The 26,227-nt window shown below is 38.9% G+C and overlaps 1 protein-coding gene across 5 annotated transcripts in view; it reads left to right on the top strand.

Annotated features, from left to right (window-relative positions):
• CNKSR2 (connector enhancer of kinase suppressor of Ras 2) overlaps nucleotides 1-26,227 on the top strand; it is a 379,302-nt gene that overhangs the window by 264,832 nt on the left and 88,243 nt on the right. For all 5 annotated transcript variants that reach the window (XM_037901608.2, XM_007070479.3, XM_027832677.3 and 2 more), the window contains 4 exons: nucleotides 15,853-15,901; nucleotides 16,676-16,848; nucleotides 21,708-21,781; nucleotides 24,645-24,716. In XM_037901608.2, the coding sequence (XP_037757536.1) occupies nucleotides 15,853-15,901; nucleotides 16,676-16,848; nucleotides 21,708-21,781; nucleotides 24,645-24,716 (368 nt within the window). The remainder of the gene's footprint in view (nucleotides 1-15,852; nucleotides 15,902-16,675; nucleotides 16,849-21,707; nucleotides 21,782-24,644; nucleotides 24,717-26,227) is intronic.

Below are 26,227 nucleotides of genomic sequence, written 5' to 3' on the forward strand. Positions count from 1 at the left end.
GAAATATTTAGAACGGCAACGTGGTCTTCAGTCCACACCTTCACTTCACATTATGCCAGCATGCCAGGGACAATGCAGCGTTGAGCAGGGCTGTGCTTCAGTCAGCAATTCCATGAACTCCAACCCCACCTCCTGTGTAAGGCTTGGGAGTCACCTATTTGGAATCAATATGAGCAAGCACTCGAAGAAGAAGAAATGGTTACTCACCTTCTTGTAACTATTGTTCTTTGAGATGTGTTGCTCATATCCATTCCAAACCCACCCACCTTCCCCTCCATCGGAGTATCTGGCAAGAAGGAACTGGAGAGGTGACGGGTCTTATATGTGGCGCCATGAAGGTGCAACTCCAGGGGGCTCCAGAGCCTAGCCGACAGTTGCTGCTCGGGGAAAAGCCTTCCAGCAAACTGTGTGCATGGCGCGTGCACATACCTAATTGGAATGGATATGAGCAACACATCTCGAAGAACAACAGTTACAAGAAGGTGACTAACCATTTCTTCTCCTCAATAAACCAAATAGATTGAACTAATTGAATCTGTCACTATACGGCATATTTTCTAATACTTTAATCATTCTCATGACTCTTCTCTGGACCCCCTCCAATTTATCAACATATTTCTTGAATTGTGGGCACCAAAACTGGACACAGTATTCCAGCAGTAGTTGCATTAGTGCTAGTGTAGCCTCCCTAATCCTATTCAGTGCTCCTCTGCTTATACATCCAGGGATCACTGGAATGAACTACACAAGATTTCCAACCGTGGAGAATCAGGTCCATTGTCTATGTTGTATGGTTTGTGAAATTATATAGAAGTAGTACATAATAAAATATTAATGACAAAAGTACTGAAAATGTAATTTAATGAATTGGGTAACGTTCAGACTTTAAGGTCCATTGTTTTGTGCCTTTCCTGTGTATGCAAACACTTTGGCAAATCAGCACAATGTTTTTTAAATGAGCAAGTTTTTCTAAGCACTGCTCCTGGGATGTTTTGAAGATTGTTCAGTCTGAGTCCCAGCAGCATTACCAGTACTCCCAGTGCTACACAACTCTCATGCCCACAGTAGCCACAACCCTGCAAACTATCAATCAGCACTGCAGGTGGTTTAGTGCCTGCACTGTCAGGAGAATAACTCTATTTATTTATTTATTTATTTATTTCTTTATTTGCACTGGTGGGGTTGGGGAGAGGAGTGTGTGAGCATCTGCCTGCACTAGGAAAGAGGATATTGGCTTTTGCTTTGTTGCCTAGTATCCTAGCTTGTGACTCAGCCAGTCCATTTCTGCTCTTGTATTTGTGAAAAATGTAAATATAGATTAAACATCAGAAAATGATACTGTTTTTATATGCCAATAGTTTCCTTTTGTCCCCTTTTCAAATATTCATCTTTGCTCTGACACTAACTCTAACCAGATGCAAAGAGTCCTGTGGCACCTTATAGACTAACAGACGTATTAGAGCATAAGCATCCGACAAAGTGGGTATTCACCCACAAAAGATTATGCTCCAATATGTCTGTTAGTCTATAAGGTGCCACAGGACTCTTTGCTGCTTTTACAGATCCAGACTAACACGGCTACCCCTCTGATACTTGTAACCAGATGGGATTTCTGACTCTAGAGAATTTAGAATTTAGAATGGCTCTCAGTACTGTAACTCAGGGATCACTAGTGCAAGCTTATGATTGAAAAAAAAATGTTCATGTTACCTTTCTCCACACTCTGAGATGTTCTGTTTCACTTCGCACTTAAAGGAGATTCCATTAGGGTCACAGAAGGCAATGTGCTTTGTATCCTGGAATGACCAGTTCTTTTACCAAGCCTTAAATCATGGGAGAAGAAAAATGGTGTGATACGACTTTTAAATATATTTATAATGGATGAGTTACAGATAGGAAAATATTCTTTCCCTCATTTCTCTGTGGAAACTTTCCCTGCATATTTTCTTGGGTCAAGGACTACCTGACTTCAGCACTGATGTGTGCAGCTATTATTAGAGTTATTCCTGGTGATATGATGCAGTGATAAAGAAGCACAAAGCACCACTTGCTGGAAATGTCGTTTTAGTCCTGAAGGGTATGAATTCAGTGAAATCTCCAACTCTTGGAACTAATTATAATGACACATATTTGGTAACTTAACCAGTAGATAGAGGTTCTCTCATGATGAATGGTACAAAGAAATTTGACCAGCTGTACAAACAACAAGGTTGTTTTGAAATTTTCTTCTTCAGAAGATGAGCAAGAGAACAGTATGCTAATTGTAAATGTCCTCTCCATCAGATCCTTTGGTATAAGTCTGCCTTTCTAAGAGGCTACTCCATGCTGATTGCCTATTCCATCAAAGTATATTATAAACTCCTTCCCCATAACTCTAGAAAACATTTGATTCATGTTAAAATGGGAGCACGGTCTTGCAAATAAGTCCATTAGTATATTTCCTCTGTATTGCTGCTTGTTTTCACCAGAAACTTGATTTAGTTTTGGAAGTCAGAGCAGATGCTTTGTATTGCCTGTCTTATTCATATAGCTTATATTCCAAAGTGTTTAAGGGAGAGTAGTTTACAAAGATGTATTGTCTGGCATTCAAAACACTACAGCAAAATTCTGCCCTCATTACTGTGTAGGGTGACCAGACAGCAAATGTGAAAAATCGGGACGGGGGTTGGGGGTAATAGGAGCCTATATAAGAAAAAGACCCCAAAATCGGGACTGCCCTACAAAATCGGGACATCTGGTCACCCTATTACTGACCAGACACAGACAGGTACAAGGGGAATGGCAGCCCCCAAACACAGTGCATGCAGGCTGAATGGTGGCTGAGAGAGATCTGGCTGGGGTAACAGGCCCAGCAACATTCCTTGCTGCTGCAGAAGATGTATACACTCCTGTCATAAACACCAACTAGCATCTGTAGCGTGTGTGCAGGAAACTCATGGCCTGGCTTTGTCCACAGACCCCAAGATTCTTCTGACTGTGGCAAATGATTGAACCATTCTCACTCACTCTCTCCGCCCCAATGGCTCTTTAATTATAGGGCCAGAGAGAATGGCTCTGCAGCCTGGTGGCCAGGGCCCCAGGGTCCAATCCCCTGCTCCAGGGATCCTTTATTTATACATGATGGAACAGCATCAAAAGGAGAGAGGCCCACATCAGAATATCCCATAGCTCAGTGGTTAGACTACTCTGCTGGGAGGTGAGAGACCCCTATTCATATCCTTTCTCCCCATCAGGCAGAGCAGAGATCTGAATCCAGGGCTCCCAGATGAGTGCTCTAACCAGTGGCCTAATGAGCACCATCCATCCCGTGTTTTGATGGGACCCAATCTGGTAGATGGCATCTGACCACACCAACCAAATCAGGCCCAGTGTGTTTCTTAGATGCTCCAACCCCAGTTCCTGGACTGCTCTTGGCCTTAGCCAGGAGATAGGCATCCACACGCCAAGAGAAACAGCAGTGCACATGCCCAGAAGCAGAAACTTAGGTGCCTGGAGAAATTCTACAGAAGACATTTTAGGCACCAAGTGAGTTTAGGTGCTTGTAGGGTTAGGCAATAGCCAAGTGGATCGCAGTGCTGTAAAACTGGGACTTAGGTTCTGGAGCTCTGTCTGTAAAGCAGCAAAATACTTAAGCACATGTTTAACTTTAAGCATGCAAGTCATCCTATTGAATTCAATGTTTCATAGATTCATAGATATTTAGGTCAGAAGGGACCATTCTGATCATCTAGTCTGACCTCCTGCACAACGCAGGCCACAGAATTTCACCCACCACTCCTGCAAAAAACCTCACACCTATATCTGTGCTATTGAAGTCCTCAAATCGTAGTTTAAAGACTTCAAGGAGCAGAGAATCCTCCAGCAAGTGACCCGTGCCCCATGCTACAGAGGAAGGCGAAAAACCTCCAGGGCCTCTTCCAATCTGCCCTGGAGGAAAATTCCTTCCCCACCCCAAATATGGCAATCAGCTAAACCCTGAGCATATAGGCAAGATTCATCAGCCAGGTACTACAGAAAATTCTTTCCTGGGTAATTCAGATCCCACCCCATCTAATATCCCATCACAGGCCGTTGGGTCTATTTACCATGAATATTTAATTACCAAAACCATGTTATCCCATCATACCATCTCCTCCATAAACTTATTGAGTTTAATCTTAAAGCCAGATAGATCTTTTGCCCCCACCGCTTCCCTTGGAAGGCTATTCCAAAACTTCACTCCTCTGATGGTTAGAAACCTTCGTCTAATTTCTAGTCTAAATTTCCTAGTGGCCAGTTTATATCCATTTGTTCTTGTGTCCACATTGGTACTGAGCTTAAATAATTCCTCTCCCTCTCCGGTATTTTTCCCTCTGATATATTTATAGAGAGCAATCATATCTCCCCTCAACCTTCTTTTACTTAGGCTAAACAAGCCAAGCTCCTCGAGTCTCCTTTCATAAGACAAGTTTTCCATTCCTCGGATCATCCTAGTAGCCCTTCTCTGTACCTGTTCCAGTTTGAATTCATCCTTCTTAAACATGGGAGACCAGAACTGCACACAGTATTCCAGGTGAGGTCTCACCAGGGCCTTGTATAACGGTACTAAAACCTCCTTATCCCTACTGGAAATACCTCTCCTGATGCATCCCGAGACTGCATTAGCTTTTTTCACAGCCATATCACATTGGCGGCTCATAGTCATCCTATGATCAACCAATACTCCAAGGTCCTTCTCCTCCTTTGTTACTTCTAATGGATGCGTCCCTAGCTTATAACTAAAATTCTTGTTATTAATCCCTAAATGCATGACCTTACACTTCTCACTATTTCATCCTATTACTATTACTCCAGTTTACAAGGTCATCCAGATCCTCCTGTAGGATATCTCTGTCCTTCTCTAAATTGGCAATACCTCCCAGCTTTGTATCATCCGCAAACTTTATTAGCAGTCTCCCACTTTTTGTGCCGAGGTCAGTAATAAAAAGATTAAATAAGATTGGTCCCAAAACCGATCCTTGAGGAACTCCACTGGCAACCTCCCTCCAGCCTGACAGTTCAGCTTTCAGTAGGACCCGTTGTAGTCTCCCCTTTAACCAATTCCTTATCCACCTTTCAGTTTTCCTATTGATCCCCATCTTATCCAATTTAACTAATAATTCCCCATGTGGAATTATTAGTTAAATGCCTTACTGAAATCTAGGTAAATTAGATCCACTGCGTTTCCTTTGTCTAAAAAATCTGTTACTTTCTCAAAGAAGGAGATCAGGTTGGTTTGGCGCGATCTACCTTTTGTAAAACCATGTTGTATTTTGTCCCATTTATCATTGACTTCAATGTCTTTAACTACCTTCTCCTGCAAAATTTTTTCCAAGACCTTGTATACTACAGATGTCAAACTAACAGGCCTATAATTACCCGGATCACATTTTTTCCCTTTCTTAAAAATAGGAACTATGTTAGCAATTCTCCAATCGTACGGTACAACCCCTGAGTTTACAGATTCATTAAAAATTCTTGCTAATGGGCTTGCAATTTCATGTGCCAATTCCTTTAATATTCTTGGATGAAGATTATCTGGGCCCCCTGATTTAGTCCCATTAAGCTGTTTGAGTTTCGCTTCTACCTGAAATATGGTAATGTCTGCCTCCATATCCTCATTCCCATTTGTCATGCTACCATTATCCCTAAGATCCTCTTTAGTATTATTAAAGACTGAGGCAAAGTATTTGTTTAGATATTGGGCCATGCCTAGATTATCCTTGACCTCCACTCCATCCTCAGTGTTTAGCGGTCCCACTTCTTCTTTCTTTGTTTTCTTCTTATTTATATGGCTATAGAGCCTTTTACTATTGGTTTTAATTCCCTTTGCAAGGTCCAACTCTACTTGACTTTTAGCCTGTCTCACTTTATCCCTACATGTTCTGACCTCAATAAGGTAGCTTTCCTTGCTGATCCCTCCCTTCTTCCACTCCCTGTATGCTTTCTGCTTTTTCTTAATCACCTCTCTGAGATGCTCGCTCATCCAGCTTAGTCTACAACTCCTGCCTATGAATTTTTCCCCTTTCTTGGGATGCAGGCTTCCGATAGCTTCTGCAGCTTTGATTTAAAATAATCCCAGGCCTCCTCTGCCTTTAGATCCATAAATTCTTCAGTCCAATCCACTTCCCTAACTAATTTCCTTAATTTTTGAAAGTCAGCCCTTTTGAAATCAAAAACCCTAGTTGCAGATTTATTTTTGTTAATCCTTCCATTCAGTTTGACCTGAATTAGCTCATGATCACTTGAGCCAAGATTATCCCCTACAACCATTTCTTCTATGAGGTCCTCTCTACTCACCAAAATCAAATCTAAAATGGCATCGCCTCTAGTCAGTTCAGCAACTACTTGATGAAGGAATTCATCAGCTATCACATCTAGGAAAATCTGAGCCCTCTTATTATTACTAGCACTCGACCTCCAGTCTATATCTGGGAAGTTAAAGTCTCCCATGATGACACAGTTTCCATTAGTATTTACTTTATTAAAAACATTAAAAAGGGCTCTATCCATATCCAAATTAGATCCCGGCGGTCTATAGCACACCCCAAGCACTATCCCGGGGAGACTCTAATAGTTTTCTTCCCCAATGTAATTTTTGCCCAGACGGACTCAGTCTTATCCATTTCATCGCTTCTTGTTTCTTTACATTCTACCTCATCATTGATATACAATGCTACTCCACCACCTTTACCTTTATTTCTGTCTTTCCTAAACAGCACATACCCTTCAATACCTGTAGTCCAGTCAAGACTACTATTCCACCATGTTTCTGTTATCCCTATAATATCTGGTTTCACTTCCTGCACCAGTAGCTCTAGTTCCTCCATTTTGTTACCTAGGCTCCTCGCATTGGTGTACAAACCTCTTAATTTTTGCTGTTTGGCCTCGCTCACATTCTGTACCCTATTAGGCACAGTCATTCTACAGCCAGTATAACCTATTAGACTGGTATCTACACTGCCCTTCCTCCTACCGACAGCTGTATCCTCTGTTACTTCGTTTTCTTTCCTCTCAATGCTAAAATCTGGCGTGGAGATTACCTGGACATCTCCCAACCATCTCCCCCGCATTCCTAGTTTAAAGCTCTCTTAATCAGTTGTGCCAGCCTTCATCCTAGAAGTCTATTTCCTTCCCTACTCAGATGAAGTCCATCCCGAGAGAACTGTCCTCTGTCCATGAATGCCTCCCAGTGGCAATACATCCCAACGCCCTCCTTATAGCACCACTGCCTAAGCCATCTGTTGATAGTCATCATCTTGTCACACCTTTGTTGCCCTTCTCTAGGAACAGGCAGAATCCCACTAAAGATCACCTGAGCCTCGATTTCCTTAAGCGTCTTCCCCAGCCTAGCATAGTCTCCCTTAATACTTTCCAGTGAGAATCTAGCCGTATCATTTGTTCCCACATAAAGGATAATTAGGGGATTCTTTCCTGCTCCCTTTAGAATCCTTTTCAACCTCAGGTCTACATCCCGTATCTTAGCACCTGAAAGACAGCACACCCTCCTATTCTCTGGATCAGCTCTGGTTACAGGCCTATCTGTTCTTCTCAGTAAAGAGTCCCCAATCACATAGACCTGCCTTTTCCTGGTGACGGTGCTATTCTCTAGTCTGTCCCCTGTTCCCTCTGGCTGCAAGTTCTTTCCATTCCTATTCTCCCTTGTAATTCTCTTTAACCCATCCTGTATCCTCCTGGGGCTCATATTTGGTGTAGTCTCCATTAACTCTTCCCCTTTTCCTGTAGGACTAGCTGCTCTTCTCTTTTTCCTTGCCGTTCCACCTTCAGTGACTACCTGCTGAGCCCCTTCTTCATTTTCCAACTCTGCAAACCTATTCTTGAGCTCTATTTCTCCTTCACTAACCCGTCTTTTCCTCTGCCTGGTTCTTTTAGTCACATGCTTCCACTGACCACTTTCCTCACCCAGTCTCTCCTCAGAATTCCCCAGTCCTGCTTCCATCTGCAAGTCTGAGCTTTTCCCTTCAGATACCTCATGTCTTTGCTCCATAATCTGCTCAAACCCCTTCCTAAACTCAACCAGACTTTCCACCTGCATCTCCAAACCTCGGATCTTTTCCTCCATCAGCTCTATCAGACGGCATTTCATACAGACAAAACTCTTACCAGGTGCCACCTCCAGGATCATGTACATACCACAGCTTCCACATCCAGTCATCTTCATTGTGTCTTCCGCTAATGTTAATACTATAAAATGGGAAAATATTTAGTATTTTCACTTCAGCTTTTAATATTTACACACTATACAAATTAAAATTGTGATATCACACACACACAATATATCACTGAATATTCAGTTTAAACATGATTAAACATTTCCCTCTCATCACCAAAGAATAAATATAATAGATTTTAAATCCCTGGTGACTACTTTGTGTTTTCCTGCACAAGGAATTTTTGCACTAGTGTAGCTACACTGATTTAGCTTTTGAAACCAGGGAAGCTACACTGCTATGCAAATCATTCTTTCCACTGGTGCAGCTGCATCAGTGTACCTGCCTTAGTGCAGAAATTTCTACTGTAGTCAAGCCCTTAGAAGCCATCTTTTCAAATACCATCACCCCGTAAAGAGAGAGAGAGAGGGAGGGAGGAAAAGCTTCTGGAATGTCTTAGATATGGCTTCAGTAGTAAAAGTTCCCTGAAAGTTCCAAATAAATTTCTGTTAATGGTTAAACTTCTTCATTTCCTCCACATAGCACTAAAAAAACCTTTTAATTATCATTTTCTGCAGAAATTCTTTGATTCAAAGAATGTGCATAAAGTTACATTTTAAAATTATAATAGTGTAGAATTCCACCTAAATAAATTCTGCCTATCAGTTGGCTATTTTTTCAGTTGTAGTCTATAATTCTCCAGTTAGAAGCAATTCAGTCAAAGTGAAGAATTCTTTTCTTCTCTTTCTTTTCTGCGTTCCCACATGCTGCCAGTCACAACTCCAAAACACTAGGGACAGGCTAACCAAGAAAGTAAACAAGCCCAAATCCTATTAGTAAATAAAAAAAAAATTACTTGCAAATATTTGTGTGTCTAGAACTTCCTCCCCTTTTGCCACACTGTTTTTCACAGCCTCTTTTATTCACTAACTCGTGAACATTCTGGAGAGGTAGTATTTATTCATCAGAATGTGTTTAGTAAGCAGACATCATAAAAACAAGCATGAATAATGTTCATGTTTTCATTCTCACTAGGAGAGCTCCAGCAGCTGTTTTGTAAGGAGAAGCATTTTGCCATATCATAGAATCTCAGGGTTGGAAGGGACCTCAGGAGATCATCTAGTCCAACCCCCTGCTCAAAGCAGGACCAATCCCCAATTTTTGCCCCAGATTTCTAAATGGCCCCCTCAAGGATTGAACTCACAACCCTGGGTTTAGCAGGCCAATGCTCAAGGGAGTTGGAAAGAGAAATAAAAATAAAACTTTTTAAAAAATCAACACTAGGGAGGTGGTGTGGAGAAAATTGATTTCAGCCACAACCAAGTAAGGTTGAATAGGGCTATCTAGACTGGCAGCACTTCATAGTTAGGGATTAACCTGGTCATCCAGCTGTGTGCTGGAGGGCAGCCAGGCCGCGAAGAGAGGAGAATAACTACACTAGAGCACACACCCCCGGTACCGCCTGGTATGCTAGTATCAGACATATATGCTGTGCTATGCATTTAGAAGACAATCTGAGGAGCTGGAGAGAACAGTGGCGGGAGTGGCAAGCAGCAGTTGCACCCCACAAAGAAAGCAGCACTACAGCAGCAGCCAGTAGTTTCCTCCATGCTGACATCAACAAAGTTCTGGTGCTGGGTCTGTGCATGCACGCACATCAGAGAACAAAGAGCACCAAGACACATACTCCATGACAGTATGCAAATACTGGAGATACGTGTCACAGGTCAAGACAACTGCACCTGGATTCCCCCTCAGTGATTCAGCAAGAGCACCCACTCTCAGGCTGTTGTCTCTCCGGGTGGGGGGAGACACGTCCCTCTCCCTTCTGATTGGGGTATTCCCAGGCACCTTCATTGTATTATTCCTAGCACAGACAGGTTGCCCTCGAACACCTGCTTGCTTTCTCTTCAGAGATGGATAACTGCATAACTGCTACAGTTATAAGTTACCACATAGCTCTTTCGAAGCAAGCCTACTTTATTCTTACAGTACAAAGCATCACAGAGAAAATATAGTGAACACAATAAAAGAACCTACACACATGCTAATAAGCTTAACAGATTTCATCCTAACTCTCAAATGGGATTTGGCAGGTGCAGCCTTTTAATACCCCACCTTAGGGGCATCCTTGCAAGTTCATTGGAGCTTCAGTTCAGAACAAGTACACAGACTTATGAGGCCTCTGTAGACCAAATCCTTCCAATTCTCCCTTAGGGATTGGGCACTCTGTAGACCACAGTTCCTGTCCATTTGCTGGATCAGGAAGAAGGCCCTAAATTAGTTTAAAATGGGATTTTATCCAAAGTCTTTTCTTTGTCTCTTGGTCTCTAGAGAATCCAGTTTGAATGTGTATGTACATATCTCCTGGGGGGATGTAAGTGGCTACAAAGGCTGATCCTGGAGGAAGTTCATTAGCATCTCCCCTGCCTATTAGAGAAGGTACATACAGTGCCACAATAACATATACAGTTACATTTTAATACAATGTACCCCAAACTTGGTAACCCTAATTCAGTAAGGTTTAATTTAACTCAGTAAAGTTTATCTTAATTCCATAAAGTTTGTTTAGGATAGTAACAGGATACTGTCAGGCTGTCACAACGTGAACAAGCTCTGATGAAAAATGTCTCCTCATGGTGCCAAGTTAGTCCCATTGAAATGGGTGACTAGTTATTTTCTGGTTTGAGTCTTTTCTGTCTGATTTGTTGTCATTGGTTAAAATAAAGTTGATCAGTATAATGTTTTAGTATAATATTTTAGTGCTAAAGTATGTGCTTTAATCCCACTGAAGTTAAGCAAATGAATAAATGTTTTGTTGAATGAAGGCATTAAATCTGTTCATGATGATATGAGAATAGTCATATATTAGTCCTACTCTCAGCTGCACACATTTGCATTGCAACTAAGTAATTAGAATCTGTCTTCAATGTATAGTGTTTAATTTAAGATTGGAAGATAACTGAAGAATATGATGCTTATCTCTAGTTTTAAGTGCCTCAAAGGTTAATTGCTTTATTGCCCTACAGTAACTATGCTTACAAAATTTTCAGTGCATATCATTCACTCCTGCTATATAGAAATATCAGTATATTGAAGATTTTTGAAATCTAGTGAGATGTAGAAGATTTGCCAATTAAAAATTGTAATTAATTTTTGTGAAAGAGAGTGAGAAAGAGTTGGGACAGTGTACTTTCACCAATAAATGTGTATAGTTAAATGTAATGTGTGATCCATTTTAAAGATTCTGAATATAAAAACTGTGACTTTTTTTAAATTGGAAAAATCAAACCATGCCATATAATTATCAGGGGAACTATACTGATGTTTGTTTAGTTTATTTGAATGTCAGGCACTACTATCTTAAGTACAGCGTGCATCTGGGACAAAACTAAAAGGGAAAATGTTCCATTAAAAAGAATTATTTTGATTTTTTTCTGCTATTAATGCAAACCAAGTTCAGCATAGACCAAACCATCCCCAGTATTGTCAAATTTCAAACGAATTAGCTTTTAACACTGACTATTTCTGAGAAACCAAAATTAAACAAACTGCCAGTTAGTAATTTTGCAAATTAACTACTAAGGGGAAACAGCTGCATAAGAATTTCCTACAGTTAGAGGCCAATCCCGGTAGTCTATAGATTCAGTGATGCAGGTTCAGGCCCCTAATGCATTTTAGTTTGAATTATCCTGAGATGGTTAAATGCCTTAGAAAGAAAACACCACATTTCTATGAGCTCTGTCTTTAATACTCTTAAAATAGGTGTGTTTTAGTGGCCGCGGTTGCAATGGAAACGATATAATTTAAGATACTTTTTTATAGTTTATCTTTTATGCTCTGGTTTGGGCATGTGTATCGTTCAGGCACTTTAGTGTTTGGTATATTACTAAAACACGAGACATTGACTCCATTCACATAAATGAGATATAGGATAATGGAGGGAATTTTCAGTGTAATTATGACATGAAGTGAAGTGGCCCTGCTTTTGGAATGAGAAGTTTTGCTAATTGAAGTTGTGGTATGTAGCATATCGTTCAGAACATGAATAAACAGTTGGAACCTTTTCCATTAGCAACTATTTCTACTTGAGTTGATGTACCCTTTGTGTCATATGTACAGTGGCAGTACCGTTTCTATTCTATCAGTTATGTTGAATAACTAATAAGTAAGGTTCAGATTCTGTCATGGGTATTTTTAGTAAAAGTCATGGACAGTAAACAAAAATTCACAGAAGCCCATGACCTGTTGCTGACTTTTACTGAAAATATGGGGGCTCTGACCCCAGGCAGCTTCTCGAGCCCCACCGCTGTGGCAGGGGCTGAAGCCAAAGAAGTCACGGAGGTTCATTAAAGTCATGGAATCAGTGACCTCCACGACAAACTCATATCCCTCACTAATAACTGTCTTTCTAAAGTGGGTTTTAGCCCATGAAAGCTTATGCCCAAATAAATGCGTTAGTCTCTAAGGTGCCACAAGTACTCCTCGTTGTTTTTGCTGATACAGACTAACACGGCTACCACTCTGAAACCTGTCTTTCTTTTGTGTGTGAAACCAGGTTCCTTTTTAATTTCAGTATTGTTCTCAAAATGCGTAACAGAGATGAATTCTTGAAAGCTGGGGCCAGTCATCTATTTAAATATAGTAGGTGAAACTTAAAGGTGTATTGAAATCAATATTCTACTTCGTAGCTCATTAAAAATATTTCAGTATCCAGTCTGATAAGCCATTGATTAATAGAATTTTGCAGCAAAATATGAGTTTGATGCCGTGCTATGGGTTGCTTTTGCTGAATTCATAGGATTTAACATTTTACCTTGTTATGTGTGTGGCATGTTCCAGACCTAAATAGAAAAGGAGAAAAACAATTTCAGGACAGGGTGGAAAAACAATATCTAATAATTGGTGAGGAGCTGCAGTTAGCCAGTTGATGGCATTTAGCAGCAGCATGGGAGTCTAGTAATCACTGTGTCGCCATGCAGCACCAACAGAGTAAATAAAGAAACAAAACACTTTGTGAACTTGACCCTCATGCACGTTTTTGGAATCATACATCCTGTGAGTATGCAGTTGAGTCATTAGGTCCATTTACACATACTGTTCTAGGAAAATGTCATCTCCAAGGTGAAACTGGAGCCAGTTTTGTTCTGCATAGAACCAGTCAAACAAATTAAAGACCTAAAATCTAAATAAGAAGGTAAGTTAAGGCCTGATCCAAAGTCCATTGAAGTCAATTGAAAGGCTCCCATTGACTTTAATGGGCTTTGGACCAGGCCCTTAATTATTATCTCATTGAAAGTGCTAATTCAGAACACTGAATTGTAATAAAACCTTCCTGCTTTTCAGTACAATATATCATAGACAAAAATGGCTATTTACTTAAATTATTTTGAGGTGACAAAGATCAATACCCCTTCGCTAACATCTCCTCCAAAAACACCAAAATTCAGCAAGATGGAAACTCATTTCTGCAGAACACACTTAGATTATACGTTCAGACCAGAAGCACTTTTATAGGTTGTGTTTAAAAAACAAAACAAAACACCTTTTTTAAGGTATTAAGTACCACTTAGGAGAAAATAAGCAAACTTCTCCCTTCCAGTTTAGGTGAATTAATGATGAAAACACTTAATACAGAAAAGTCAAATGAAATAAAACAGTGGGTTTTTTGCACTGACAGCTGTTAAGGAATTTTTTTAAATTCTGTATCAAACTGTCTACACTGAATTAAAGTAAGATTTGCAAAATTGCCTAAATGACTTAGAAATACAAGTCACTTACGCACTTCAGAACATCTCACCCTAAATCTTTCCTTCTAGAGAAATACAGACATATTTAGGCCTATATAAATAGACTCATTGAACTTGATTCAGAATTGGAATTGGTTGCCTTTGATGAGTCTTTGCTAGCTGGGCCCAGTGGACTAGCACCGTTAGAGGAAGGAAAGGGACTAGACACAGTCAATCAGGAGAAGTTGTCCCCACACTTACCACCAAAGGCAGGATGATTTCAAGCAGGGCCCTATGGATTTTTTCCAACATGAAACTCCCGTTATATAATCACTCTTTCAGTCCCCTATATCACCCCACCCAGTCCCATATACTCTGATACTCTGATGCTATCTAGGATCAGACAGGGGTGGAGATAGGGATGATTGGCCTTCCCCGGTGCATTTTCAGGCATCAGAGTCCAGGCCAGCTGCTTAGTTTCATGATGTTACTGTTAATTATTGTGGCAATGTTGTTATATGGATTTAATTTGCTGTTTGAGAATTTGTCAGAACTTCATAGGAGGAAACCCCTTGGACATGGAGACGGGTTGACCTTTTCCCATAATGTGAACGTGTGAGCTAAGTCATGACGTATATGCAAGAAGTGAGAAAGAGAAGTTGGGTATGGAATGGACCTTAAAATAAAGAGAGCTTTGTAACATCACACCCCACCCTGCTGTGGGAAGGTTTGTCTTATTAATTAGGAGCAGGCTTTAATCCTGTGGGGCCATTAGTATTTTAACTTTGATTTATTTTTAACTAGTAAGACTAGCAGATGCCTGAAACCTTCGATTTTGATATTGGCTAAATAAAAGTTGAGGCAAGCGGTATTTACACTCAGACTCTCTTCTGTGAATTTTATTGCTGCTACCTACAATATATTAAGCTAAAATACAAGGCAACTAACACTAAAGTGGTGCATGTTTTTTATTATTATGATTATTATTATTATATTTTTCACTCACTGAATAATGGACATTTATTGGATTTGAGTCTTATTGCAGATGTGACCCTGTAGTATAGCTTTTTATCAGTGAGGCCCTAAATACAGAGATAATTCAATTCTGACCTTATTTCTGTGCCAATACTTAAAACTGCTTGGGTGTATCGGCTCTTGGTTACTAGGTTCAGTCAGGACCAGGTAAAGGACATAACTTTGTAAGTCAAGGGTCTTTAGTTATGGAGCTGTCTCAATCTTCCATATCTTTTGGGACATGATAATAATAAGGCTCATTTATTTCAGCAGATTTCTCCCTGAGTTTTGTTTTTGGACCCCTTCCTTTTTTTTTCAATTTTTCTCTCTCTCTCCCCATTCCCCTTTGTTTATTGATACATAATACAAAATAGTATAGCAGTCAAAAATTCAAATACTGAAGGCATCTACAAGCAAATCTGCCAACTCCCAGCCAAATCTTTCTAGCACCAGCCGAAAAATATTTTTTCATAGCTTCATAAGGCATTGAAATAAAAAAAAAGAAACACATACACTAAAATCAGAAATTAAGATCAGCTATCCAATGGACCACCAAACAGAACTAAAGGACTTTCCCCACAGGAACACTACCACTCTAAATGAGTGAAAAATGTCCTATTAACACAAAACATAGTGAAAAAAAGAATGCCTGTTTCTGAGAGAAACTTCAGTTCTAGTTGGTGAGTTGATTTTATTGTGCTGTGTTGTTTTCCTTCAACCGTTCATGAAAGTCTGAAATAAAATTGTATTTTTCCACTTGTGCTAGAAATCTGCCTAGGACATTTTTTAGATTTCGCATAGTAATGCTTTTGGTGTTCAAAGTTTTGATTGCTATTTTTATAAGAATTTAGGAAGGTCTGGAACACACTAAGTACACTGTTAGTTTTTCACTGCTTTTCTGTGTCTTCATTTGCTTACAGACCTTTCAGCAGTCTTCTCTACAGCAGAAAACTAAAAAGAAAAACAAAGGTAAGCATTAAATGGGTACTTTTTGAAGTGATGGTAAAAAACAGAAATGTGAATATTACTGTTTAAAATATTGTAGTATTTTACAGGTTGCAATTTGTTAGCCTGAACCAAATTTATAGTCATCAGTTATCCATATGACAAAACTATCCAACCAGGATTAATAGCCCTTCTCTGATTCAGCACATCTTAACTGTATTCAACATTCTCTTTTACAGAGGTCTGAGCATGTTACTGAATTGCACTATGCAGGGTTTTGTGGGTCTTTCGAATGTTAGTAAAGCTGTACTTTTCAAAGTATTATCCAATATAAACCTATTTTAATCTTTTTAATATATATTTTTAAGCAGCCCTGCCTGTATGTACATTCATGTGTAGCTATTTGTGTGTTTACATATGTTGCCATGAAATGAACTATCAAGATGTACACAAACATATGTACCCACATAACACTGTATTTATATATCTTGTCCTCCTTTCCTATAGAACCCATCTTGTTGCCTTCATTTATTGCATTTTGTCTTGTGCTCAGATTATAATATCTGTAAGATAAGAGAATATATGTACTTTTTTCTTTTGCCATGCACACATTTTGTTGCTTGATTTAAAAAGAAATAATAATAATGACAAAGAAATTATTATTGAAATGTTTCTGTTAAGTTTGTAAAGATGGATCAGATTTTTAGACAAATTTAGCATTTTGTGTTTGATTGATTAAATGCATAATGTGAAGCCTTTCACATATACTCATTTCAATTTAACTATTTGCATTTTTAGCTCCAATTCCTGGTAAGAGCAAAAGACGGATTTCCTGTAAAGATCTGGGCCGTGGGGACTGCGAGGGCTGGCTTTGGAAAAAGAAAGATGCCAAGAGTTATTTCTCCCAGAAATGGAAAAAATATTGGTTTGTTCTGAAGGATACTTCTCTATACTGGTATATCAATGAGGAGGTAAGAAATAGGCCCAATCGTTGCTCATCCTGTCTAATGCTAATAAGTCTTACTTATATACTGTTTTGTTGTCATAATTAGATGGAAGGTCAAATACCATCCTGAAAACAGGTGAGTGATTTTATTCACCCAAATAATCTTACTTAAATCAGTAAGATTACTTGTATGACTAAAGTCACTCATATGCATTAGAGTTTGCAGGATTTGCCCTTTAAGGGGTTTTTTTTTTTTTTTTTGGAACATAAGGAAGAATGTAACTACTCACCTCTATATTTCCATACCCTTAATAGTGTGTAATAAAGTCGTCATTCTCTCTTGACAACAAAACACTAATTTAGAAGAGCAAATCTAGAGTCATTTGTCCCTGTCATGATAACTGAGACAACATTATAGGCATAATTTATGTTGCATTTGGGGATACTTTATTTAATTGTAATAAGGAATCTGTGGTATTACTAAAATCCACTGTAGTTATGCAAAACGGTCTCAAATTGTGTTCTCTTTTGATACATTGTATCTAATTTGGATTATCGTTTTGAGTGCTTAATTATATACTGATAACGTTGGAAGAGCATCATTAAGATGCCTAAGACCCTGATCCTGAAAGGGTCCCTCATTTATCTAATTTATTTGCTTCTTTGGAAGAATAATTGTTTTTTAAATCCTTTTTTGGTGGAATGGACTCTTTGCCAGTTGTGTGAAAGATCAGAATTTCTTTTGGAAAATCCAACTTTTTTCTTGATGGAACTCTTTTTAGGAAACTGAGATAATCTTAAACTCTGATAGACTCTCATGTAGTAAAATATATTTACACCATGTGTCTGAATTAGGGCTGTCAAGCGATTAAAAACAATAATAGAATACTATTTATATAAATATTTTTGGATGTTTTCCACATTTTCAAATATATTGATTTCAATTACAACACAGAATACAAAGTGTACAGTGCTCACAAGTCCACTCGGTCCTACTTCTTGTTCAGCCAATCGTTCAGACAAACAAGTTTGTTTACATTTTCAGGAGATAATGCTGCCCGCTTCTTGTTTACAATGTCACCTGAAAGTGAGAACAGGCGTTCACATGGCACTGTTGTAGCTGGTGTTGCATGATATTTACGTGCCAGATGCACTAAAGATTCATATGTCCCTTCATGCTTCAACCACCATTCCAGAGGACATGCGTCCATGCTGATGATGGGTTCTGCTCGATAACGATCCAAACCAGTACAGACCCAACACATGTTCATTTTCATCATCTGAGTCAGATGCCACTAGTAGAAGGTTGATTTTCTTTTTGGGTAGTTCGGGCTCTGTAGTTTCCGAATCAGTGTGTTGCTCTTTTAAGACTTCTGAAAGCATGCTCCACACCCTGTCCCAATGAGATTTTGGAAGGCACTTCAGATTCTTAAATCTTGGGTCAAGTGCTATAGCTATCTTTAGAAATCTCACATTGGTACCTTCTTCGGGTTTTGTCAAATCTGCAGTGAAAGTGTTCTTAAAACATACATGCTGGGTCGTCATCCGAGACTGCTGTAACATGAAATATATGGCAGAATGCAGGTAAAACACAGAGCAGGAGACATACAATTCTCCCCCAAGGAGTTCAGTCCCAAAATAATTAACTCATTATTTTTTTAACGAGCATCATCAGCACGGAAGCATGTCCTCTAGAATGGTGACCAAAACATGAAGGGGCATACAAATGATTAGCAGATCTGGCATGTAAATACCTTGCAACATGGGCTACAGAAATCCCATGCGAACATCTGTTCCCACTTTCAGGTGACATTGTAAATAAGAAGCGGGCTGCATTATCTCCCATAAATGTAAACAAACTTGTTTCTCGTAGATGTTGGCTGAATAAGAAGTAGGACTGAATGGACTTGTAGGCTCTAAAGTTTTACTTTGTTTTGTTTCTGAGTACAGTTATATAACAAAAAAAATCTACATTTGTAAGTTGCACTTTCACGGTAAAGAGATTGCATTACAGTACTTGTATGAGGTGAATTGAAAAATACTATTTCTTTTGTTTATCATTTTTACAGTGCAAATATTTGTAATAAAAATAATCTAAAGTGAGGACTGTACACTTTGTATTCTGTGTTGTAACTGAAATCAATATATTTGAAAATGTAGAAAAACATCCAAAATATTTAATACATTTCGATTGGTATTCTGTTGTTTAATAGCGTGAGTAAAACTGCGGTTAATCATGATTAATTTTTTTGAGTTAATCCCATGAGTTAACTGCGATTAATCAACAGCCCTAGTCTGAACGGTTCCAATTCCTCATCAACGTGTGAGTTCTCAACACTCTGGGGCAGACTTTTTTGTTTATTACTTCATAGAATAATAGAATATCAGGGTTGGAAGGGACCTCAGGAGGTCATCTAGTCCAACCCACTGCTCAAAGCAGGACCAATCCCCAATTTTTGCCCCAGATCCCTAAATGGTCCCCTCAAAGATTGAACTCACAACCCTGGGTTTAGCAGGCTAATGCTCAAACCACGGAGCTATCCCTCCTGCCATACTTGTCTGTATGATGCTTAGCCCTGGGAGGCATTTTGGACATTTAGATTATTCTTGTTATTTAAGACCATTGTGGTTCCAAAGTGTGGTATCTTACTATAAAAAATAAAGAACAAGAATAAGCAATGTGTTCTTTCTTTTGATGTGTAAATATGCTCCTGTGACTAAGATAACTTTACTTTTTCCTCCAAGAAAAGAATGTGCTTAAAGATATCCAGCATTGCAGGATCTGTCCTTTCCATACTTTCCTTCCAAATTATTTCAGTTCTACTTTTCTCTGTACATCTGTGCCTTTAAAAAATAAAATAAAAATAAATAAAAAGCCATATAGAAGGACATTTAGAATATTAAAAATAATTTTCCTGGAGTATCTTTAGTTGTTACATTGAAAATTATTTTAAGGGCTCATCATCAGAGGGCGTACTAGATTGTATGCTCCTTATAATGGCGACCTGATAACTTCTATTTGTCTGTAAGATTTTATGCATAGTCATAATGCTATGTTATAATGTTATAAATGTTGTTAATAATAAGACCAACCAAGTCTATTATTATACTGTCCTATAGCAATGGAGAAATAAAGGCACCTCAAAGTAATACAGACTCTATGAATCTATTTGAGGTCCCTTTGAGTCCCTTTCTAGTTGGTTTTCTTGCACCAGGATGGAAAAGAGGCAGTTTACTGAATTTGAATGAATACATCCTGTATTCCTGGGAATACCTGTTCCTGTTGTCTTGAGAGAGAGAGAAATGACAGTGTCAAATGATTAAACAAAGGCTTGTTGCATGCTTATGCACTGGTGAATGGTACACTTTTAGAAAAAGGAGAAAGATGTGTGATGTATATGCTTCTGAAGACATTGCTACAAAAGCATTTTACATAAAGATTGTGTTCAATGATGCCAGAAATCCTTATGTATTTTTCCCCCTTTCGGAGAGGTTGTGAATATCTAATATAATTTAATGGGAGCAATGACAGAGAAAATCTACGAAGCTGGAGCAATACAGTGAAAAATGTTTAAAAGAGGTAGACAGTGTTCTCTGAGAAGTAGAGCGATACCAAAATCTAGACAGATAAATTGACAAGCAGTCCAAGCATTAAAAATGAAAAACAAGTTGCTATGACAATGTGACTATAAATGGGAAACCTAAGCATACACAGAAACAAATGGAAAGTCCTTTACGTAGGCTAGAAGAACACATATTTGAGTTAGGTGGTGAAAATCAAAAGCATGGATGAAATGAAGACTAAAATTGTCAAAGGCAAAGATAGTTGTCACCGGTGTCAGAGAATGTAAGAGTTCTTTGCATGAACAATAAGAGCAGAGGTTACCAAAAACAGTAGTGGAATGTTAATTGCCTGGTACGTGGATTCAAATAAAGGTATATCTCTCAGCCTTCCAAGGACTAAATATGTGACAAAGAACCAAAGTGATTGATAGATACATTTTTTTAAAAAATAGAAAGGGAAGAGCACGAAATTATGTGGATTCATTACTTTAACATATATCTGTTTTCTCTAGTCTCAATTTCATGATTCTATGTTAGTGATGTTAATAATTCACAGTTATAAACAGCAATATAACAGTCTGTGGGACTGATGTATTGGTGTCCTAAAACAAATGCTGTGCTTTTAAGCTGCGAAAAGTTGAGGACAGGTCAAAGTCCAGTAAAGCTATTCACAGTTACCAAGTCTTTAGAGGAGGAGGGAGAGGCCAAGTTTCCCCCTCTGTCAGTGTAACTGATAAGATATAAGAATAACTGGAGAGAGATCATTCATCTTAGCTGCAACATCGTGTAAAGATGGCAAACACTACACATTTGTATTTTAAAATTGGGTTGATTTACATTACTGTGGGGTTGTTTTGTTCTCATAGTAAAATACAGGTTGAACCTCTCTAGTCCGGTGCCCTCGGGACCTGACCGGTGCCGAACCAGAGAATTTGCCGAACCAAGGGAGGGCAATGCAGAGTGCCAGTGGGTCTCCATACATGTGGGAAGTAAGGGGTGCAGGGGGTGCTGTAGCACCTCCAGGCTTTGTGCCCAGCATGGGCCCCCACCTGGGGGCCCCGCTGCTGGCACGCGAAACCTTAAATTAGAGTGAATAAATGAAGACGCGGCACACCACTTCTGAAAGGTTGCCGACCCCAGTTCTAGACTAAGGTCCATGACCTCCCACTCTGGCAATACTCCCATTGATTTGCCAGGAGTACAATAATATGCCGTATATAGGAAAGTAAGTAAAACTCTCTCTTTGTTTATGTTTAAGTTTTAATGGACTTTCGTCTTAAGCCTCATTAACTTGAATAACATATAGAACTGTCTTCATAGGATGAAAAAGCAGAGGGATTCATCAGTCTACCTGAATTTAAAATTGATAGAGCCAGCGAGTGCCGCAAGAAATAGTAAGTGTATTTAAAATCATACAGTGCAATAACAAAAGAAAAGGAGGAAAAAGCAATCTCTTGCTTTCAAGGAGTGAAAGTTCCCTTGTTTATGATAGTCAAATTAGAATGGAAATCATTGTAACATGATTTGGTTGCATAACACAAATCATGGTAAACAGTCAATATTCCTGTGCTGAGAGGGGAGGCGAGGGGATGTGCATGTGCTTTGAGGGTCCCACCCAAGGACACAATGAGTCTGTTGCAAAAGCCACACAATTCTCAACCATCAGCAAAATTAATTAAAACTAATAGGAATGCTTAGCTCCTTCCCACCCTGTTCCCCAGCTTCACCTTCATTGTCCCTCTTTTTTGTTTTGTGGAGGGACAGATTTAATGGGTTAACAAGCACAAATAAGCCTTTTTAAAAAGCAAGCGCGGAGAGATGGAGGTGGTGAAATATTACAGAGGTAACACACAAAAAGAAGAGATGAGTAAAAGGAGGCCTGTTCTTTTTCTAAATCAGTTACTTACATCCACTATATCCCTTTGCCGCTGTGGGATTCTATGTTTGAAATAAAAAGTTTTGCTAAAAAACAAAATGCTTAGCTGTACAGTAGTTGTACATGGCTTTATTTTAAGAGTTTTTTGCTTTTCCGTAGTTAATTTGTATCTATATAATTTGTGTCATTGTTTTAAAATAAATAACAATGTGTTTGAAAAAAGCTAACTCGCGATTTATTATGGCTCTGTGTTAAATACAAAGTAAGTGAAAAGATCTTTAGGAGACATGTTGCCAAATCCATGGCCAGACACAAGCCTTATTTTATTCAAAACTAACTAGGAGAGTTGTCTAAGTTTCAACCATCTGCTGACATTGTGGGCTGCCTCTTGAGCAGGGATAACACAATATAGCTCCAGTGAAGTTAATGAAGCTACACTGATTTACTGTAGCTCAGGATTCAGAGTACCAGCCGTGATAGTCTGTATCCACAAAAAAAAAAAAAGGAGTACTTGTGGCACCTTAGAGACTAACAAATTTATTACTTTTGTCCTTAGTTAATTATATATCTTTGGCATACATAAGTATCTGTCTTGCTGTGTACGTGCCTGCGTTCACACATTTTCATTCTTACCACTGAAATCTCTGTGCATTGCCCTGTCACAGGCAAGTGTGTGGTTTGGTTCTTTTGTATAAAGCTCACCTGGCACCATTGTAATTCTTTCAGCAGACCTCTGTATTTTAGCATATGTGTCACTTTCAAGTTTTTCAGAGAGTGTTTTTGAAACCATGAAAACTATACCAGATAAGCTGTTTAGAGATTAAAGCTTGTCATGATGACTTACATGCCCCTTTAAAAAGGATACTAATGTTGTTCCCATTAGTTTACAATGCTCTTTAAAGTAAACTGTTCTGTGTATAGTCTTTAAAAAGGGTAAAAAAATGAAAAACTTCCACCTGTGGTTTTGGGAGTTTCAGTGTTCAGTCATTGCTCTGTGTTCTTCCACAGATTAAATGCAATGTGGCTCTGCTTCATTTATTTTCTTGTTAGTGAAGCAGCGTCATTGATGATGTCAGTTCATCTCTGAAAACTGCACTTCATTTAAATTATTGTCTCACTCTGAGTCCTGTCGACTGAGTAGCAGAACACACAAATATGATTAATAAAAAACATCCACTTGAGTGGCAGATAAAAAAAAAAGATATTTAGAATCCAGATGACAGATGTTATAACAGTTTTAAGATAAGTCAAGTTTTGGGTCTCAACATCTTGATTATATCTTTTTAAACAGAGCAGATGCTGCTCAACAGCTGTTCTCACTTGTGTAATGTTATGCTGTGCACTGACGTGTAGAGGAATCCTTTTTGTCTAACATTTACAGATTTCCTTCCCTGACAATGCCTTTCTTTCTTCTAATACCTCGGCATATAGTCAGAGAAAAGAAAATTGTCTCTCTAATTGATCTCCCTTGAAAACAAGGACAATGCACTTAATATACCATACTCTCTGTTTTGTTTTCTTTGACTTTGCTCTGTGTTTTGATGCTATTTTAAAGCAATCTTTGGGAGGCCATTAGTTTTTAAAAACTATTTCTATATTGTACATTACTAATAATTAACTTTCATAGAATAGTTTTCATATCTAGATCTCCAAGTGCTTCACTACAGCTTTCTGTATTTGTAGAAAATTCTCTGCACACTTTTTGTTTTAACAAATTGTTTGCAATAAATAGATGAAATACTATTGAGCTCCAGTGACAACTCATGTTGATTACTTTGGTCGGTGGGAAAGATGACATGCCATTACCCATCATGCTAGATGACCTCGTAAACACCCCGTTGGATTACAACAGCTTGTCAAAAATCAATCCGTACATCACATTTTTCTATTTGACTCCCAGTCGTTAGTGCTGAAGGTGATGCCAAGGGCACTGTGATGTGAAAAGTCAGAGGAACGAGAGCTTTTCTGTTATATCAAATAAACTGTTCAGTCATTTTTCTGTTCAGAAACTCTTTTGACACCTCCACCCACATAAACACAATTGCCTGTTGTATAAACTATTTTAACTGCTTCAGCTTATCCAGATGTAACATCTATCATGTTAATAGCTGTTGAACTGTCTTTGTGCATGTTTGAATGCAGATGTTATTTAAAGATAGATGGTCAATAAAGCCTTTTAATCAGTGACAGCTGGATGGATCCCAAAAGTTATAAGGCTGAATTAAAAAAACACACACATGCTTAACCAACCTGAAAGAAAATTAAACACAGTCTCATTTCATTAAGTTATTTGGATTTCTAATTACCTTTATTTTTGAAAAAGATGTTTTGTGTAATTATTATTTTTGCACATTATGTTTTGACTTTTTTCTTTCCAACAGTGCATTCAAAGCCTGCCATCCTAAGATCAAAAGCTTTTACTTTGCTGCTGAACATCTAGATGACATGAACAGGTAATCGAGCCTAATAAAGTATAAAACCATATAGGGAACCATCTCTGAGTACAGTGCTTTCCTCTGAAGCCAATGATAACATGTCATATATTTGTTTTCATTAAAGGTTAAGTTTTAGATGGATGAGTGCAAAAGAGCATCTTAATTTTTTGAGAAAAATATGTTTTTAATCCCCATCCTCACCTATGGTCATGAACTTTGGGTAATGACCGAAAGGATAAGATCATGGGTGCAAGCGGCAGAAATGAGGTTTCTCCGCAGGGTGGCTGGGCTTAATCTCCAAGACAGGGTGAGGAGCTCGACTATTTGGGAGGGTCTCGGAGTAGAGCTTCTTCTCCTCTGGATCAAGAGGAGCCAGTTGAGGTGGTTCGGGCACCTGATAAGGATGCCCCCTAGGAGGCTTCCGTTGGAACTCTATCAGGCACATCCCATGGGGAAGAGGCCCCCAGGCCTACCCAGGACACGCTGGGGAATCCCCCAGGAGGAGCTGGAATCTTGCAGAAGAAAAGGGGGTCTGGTCCTCACTACTCTCCATGCTGCTGCCACGACCCTCACCAGGAAAAGCAGCATTAAGGAGAAAGAAGATATTTTTAATATTAATTTTATGCAAAAATGACCTCCGATTTTGTTGAAACACGTCCATAACATGTCAAAAACAAACACACGTCTATTATCACCCTTGTGGTGGAACTAATCATGATAAATTTCTGCCCAGAAGGAGGTAGCAAGGAAGTAAAATCAGGTGTTAGAGGTCAATGTTTCTTTGAGCTATGATGATAGTGGTTGTGCTCTCCACTGTGCTTTTCTACTATGGCTGAAGAAACATGAACTCTGCAGGGTGGGTTCTTCAGGAAATACAGCAGGTAATGATGTTTCTGAGAGTGTTGCTTTTGGGCCCGATCCATCAAGGATGCTCAAGTGTCCTCATGTGGGAGTGTAACTGGCTAAATTCATCCCTGTGCAGAGGGCCAGTACCAGGCTTATTCAGCTTAAACCCAGTTTTGAGGGCCTGTGTGCACACCTCTACACGGTGTGAATTTCACATAGAAGGCACTTAGGGTGAGATCCTGGTTCTGTTGAAATCAGTGGCGAAACTCCCATTGACTTCAGTGAGCCCAGGATTTCACCCTTAGCACCTTGCAGAGTAGAACTAACTGTCTGTTCCTTAGTCCAGTTTTGTGATCTTATTAAAAATGCTTTAATTTTCAACAAAACTTTAGCAAGATCACTTTTAACTCATCTAGGTGAACTTTATACAAACTCTGGTAACCCCTGTCTGTTCAGGTGTTTGCTACAGCATTTTTTATTTTTCCCAGCATAAAATGGGGTACATTTATTTTGAAAAAATATATTTATGTGGCTTTCATTATATGGAAAAAGAACCTAATTAAAGTTTCCCATCTTAAATTGATTATCCTGTTCCTGTGGGATCGTGCTTGCAGGCTCCATTAATAAGTGAAATGGTGAATATGCTTTTAAAACAAAGAAAAAAGACAACCTTACACAGTCCA

Source organism: Chelonia mydas, chromosome 1 (assembly GCF_015237465.2).
Source record: "Chelonia mydas isolate rCheMyd1 chromosome 1, rCheMyd1.pri.v2, whole genome shotgun sequence".
Classification (NCBI taxonomy): Eukaryota; Metazoa; Chordata; order Testudines; family Cheloniidae; genus Chelonia; species Chelonia mydas.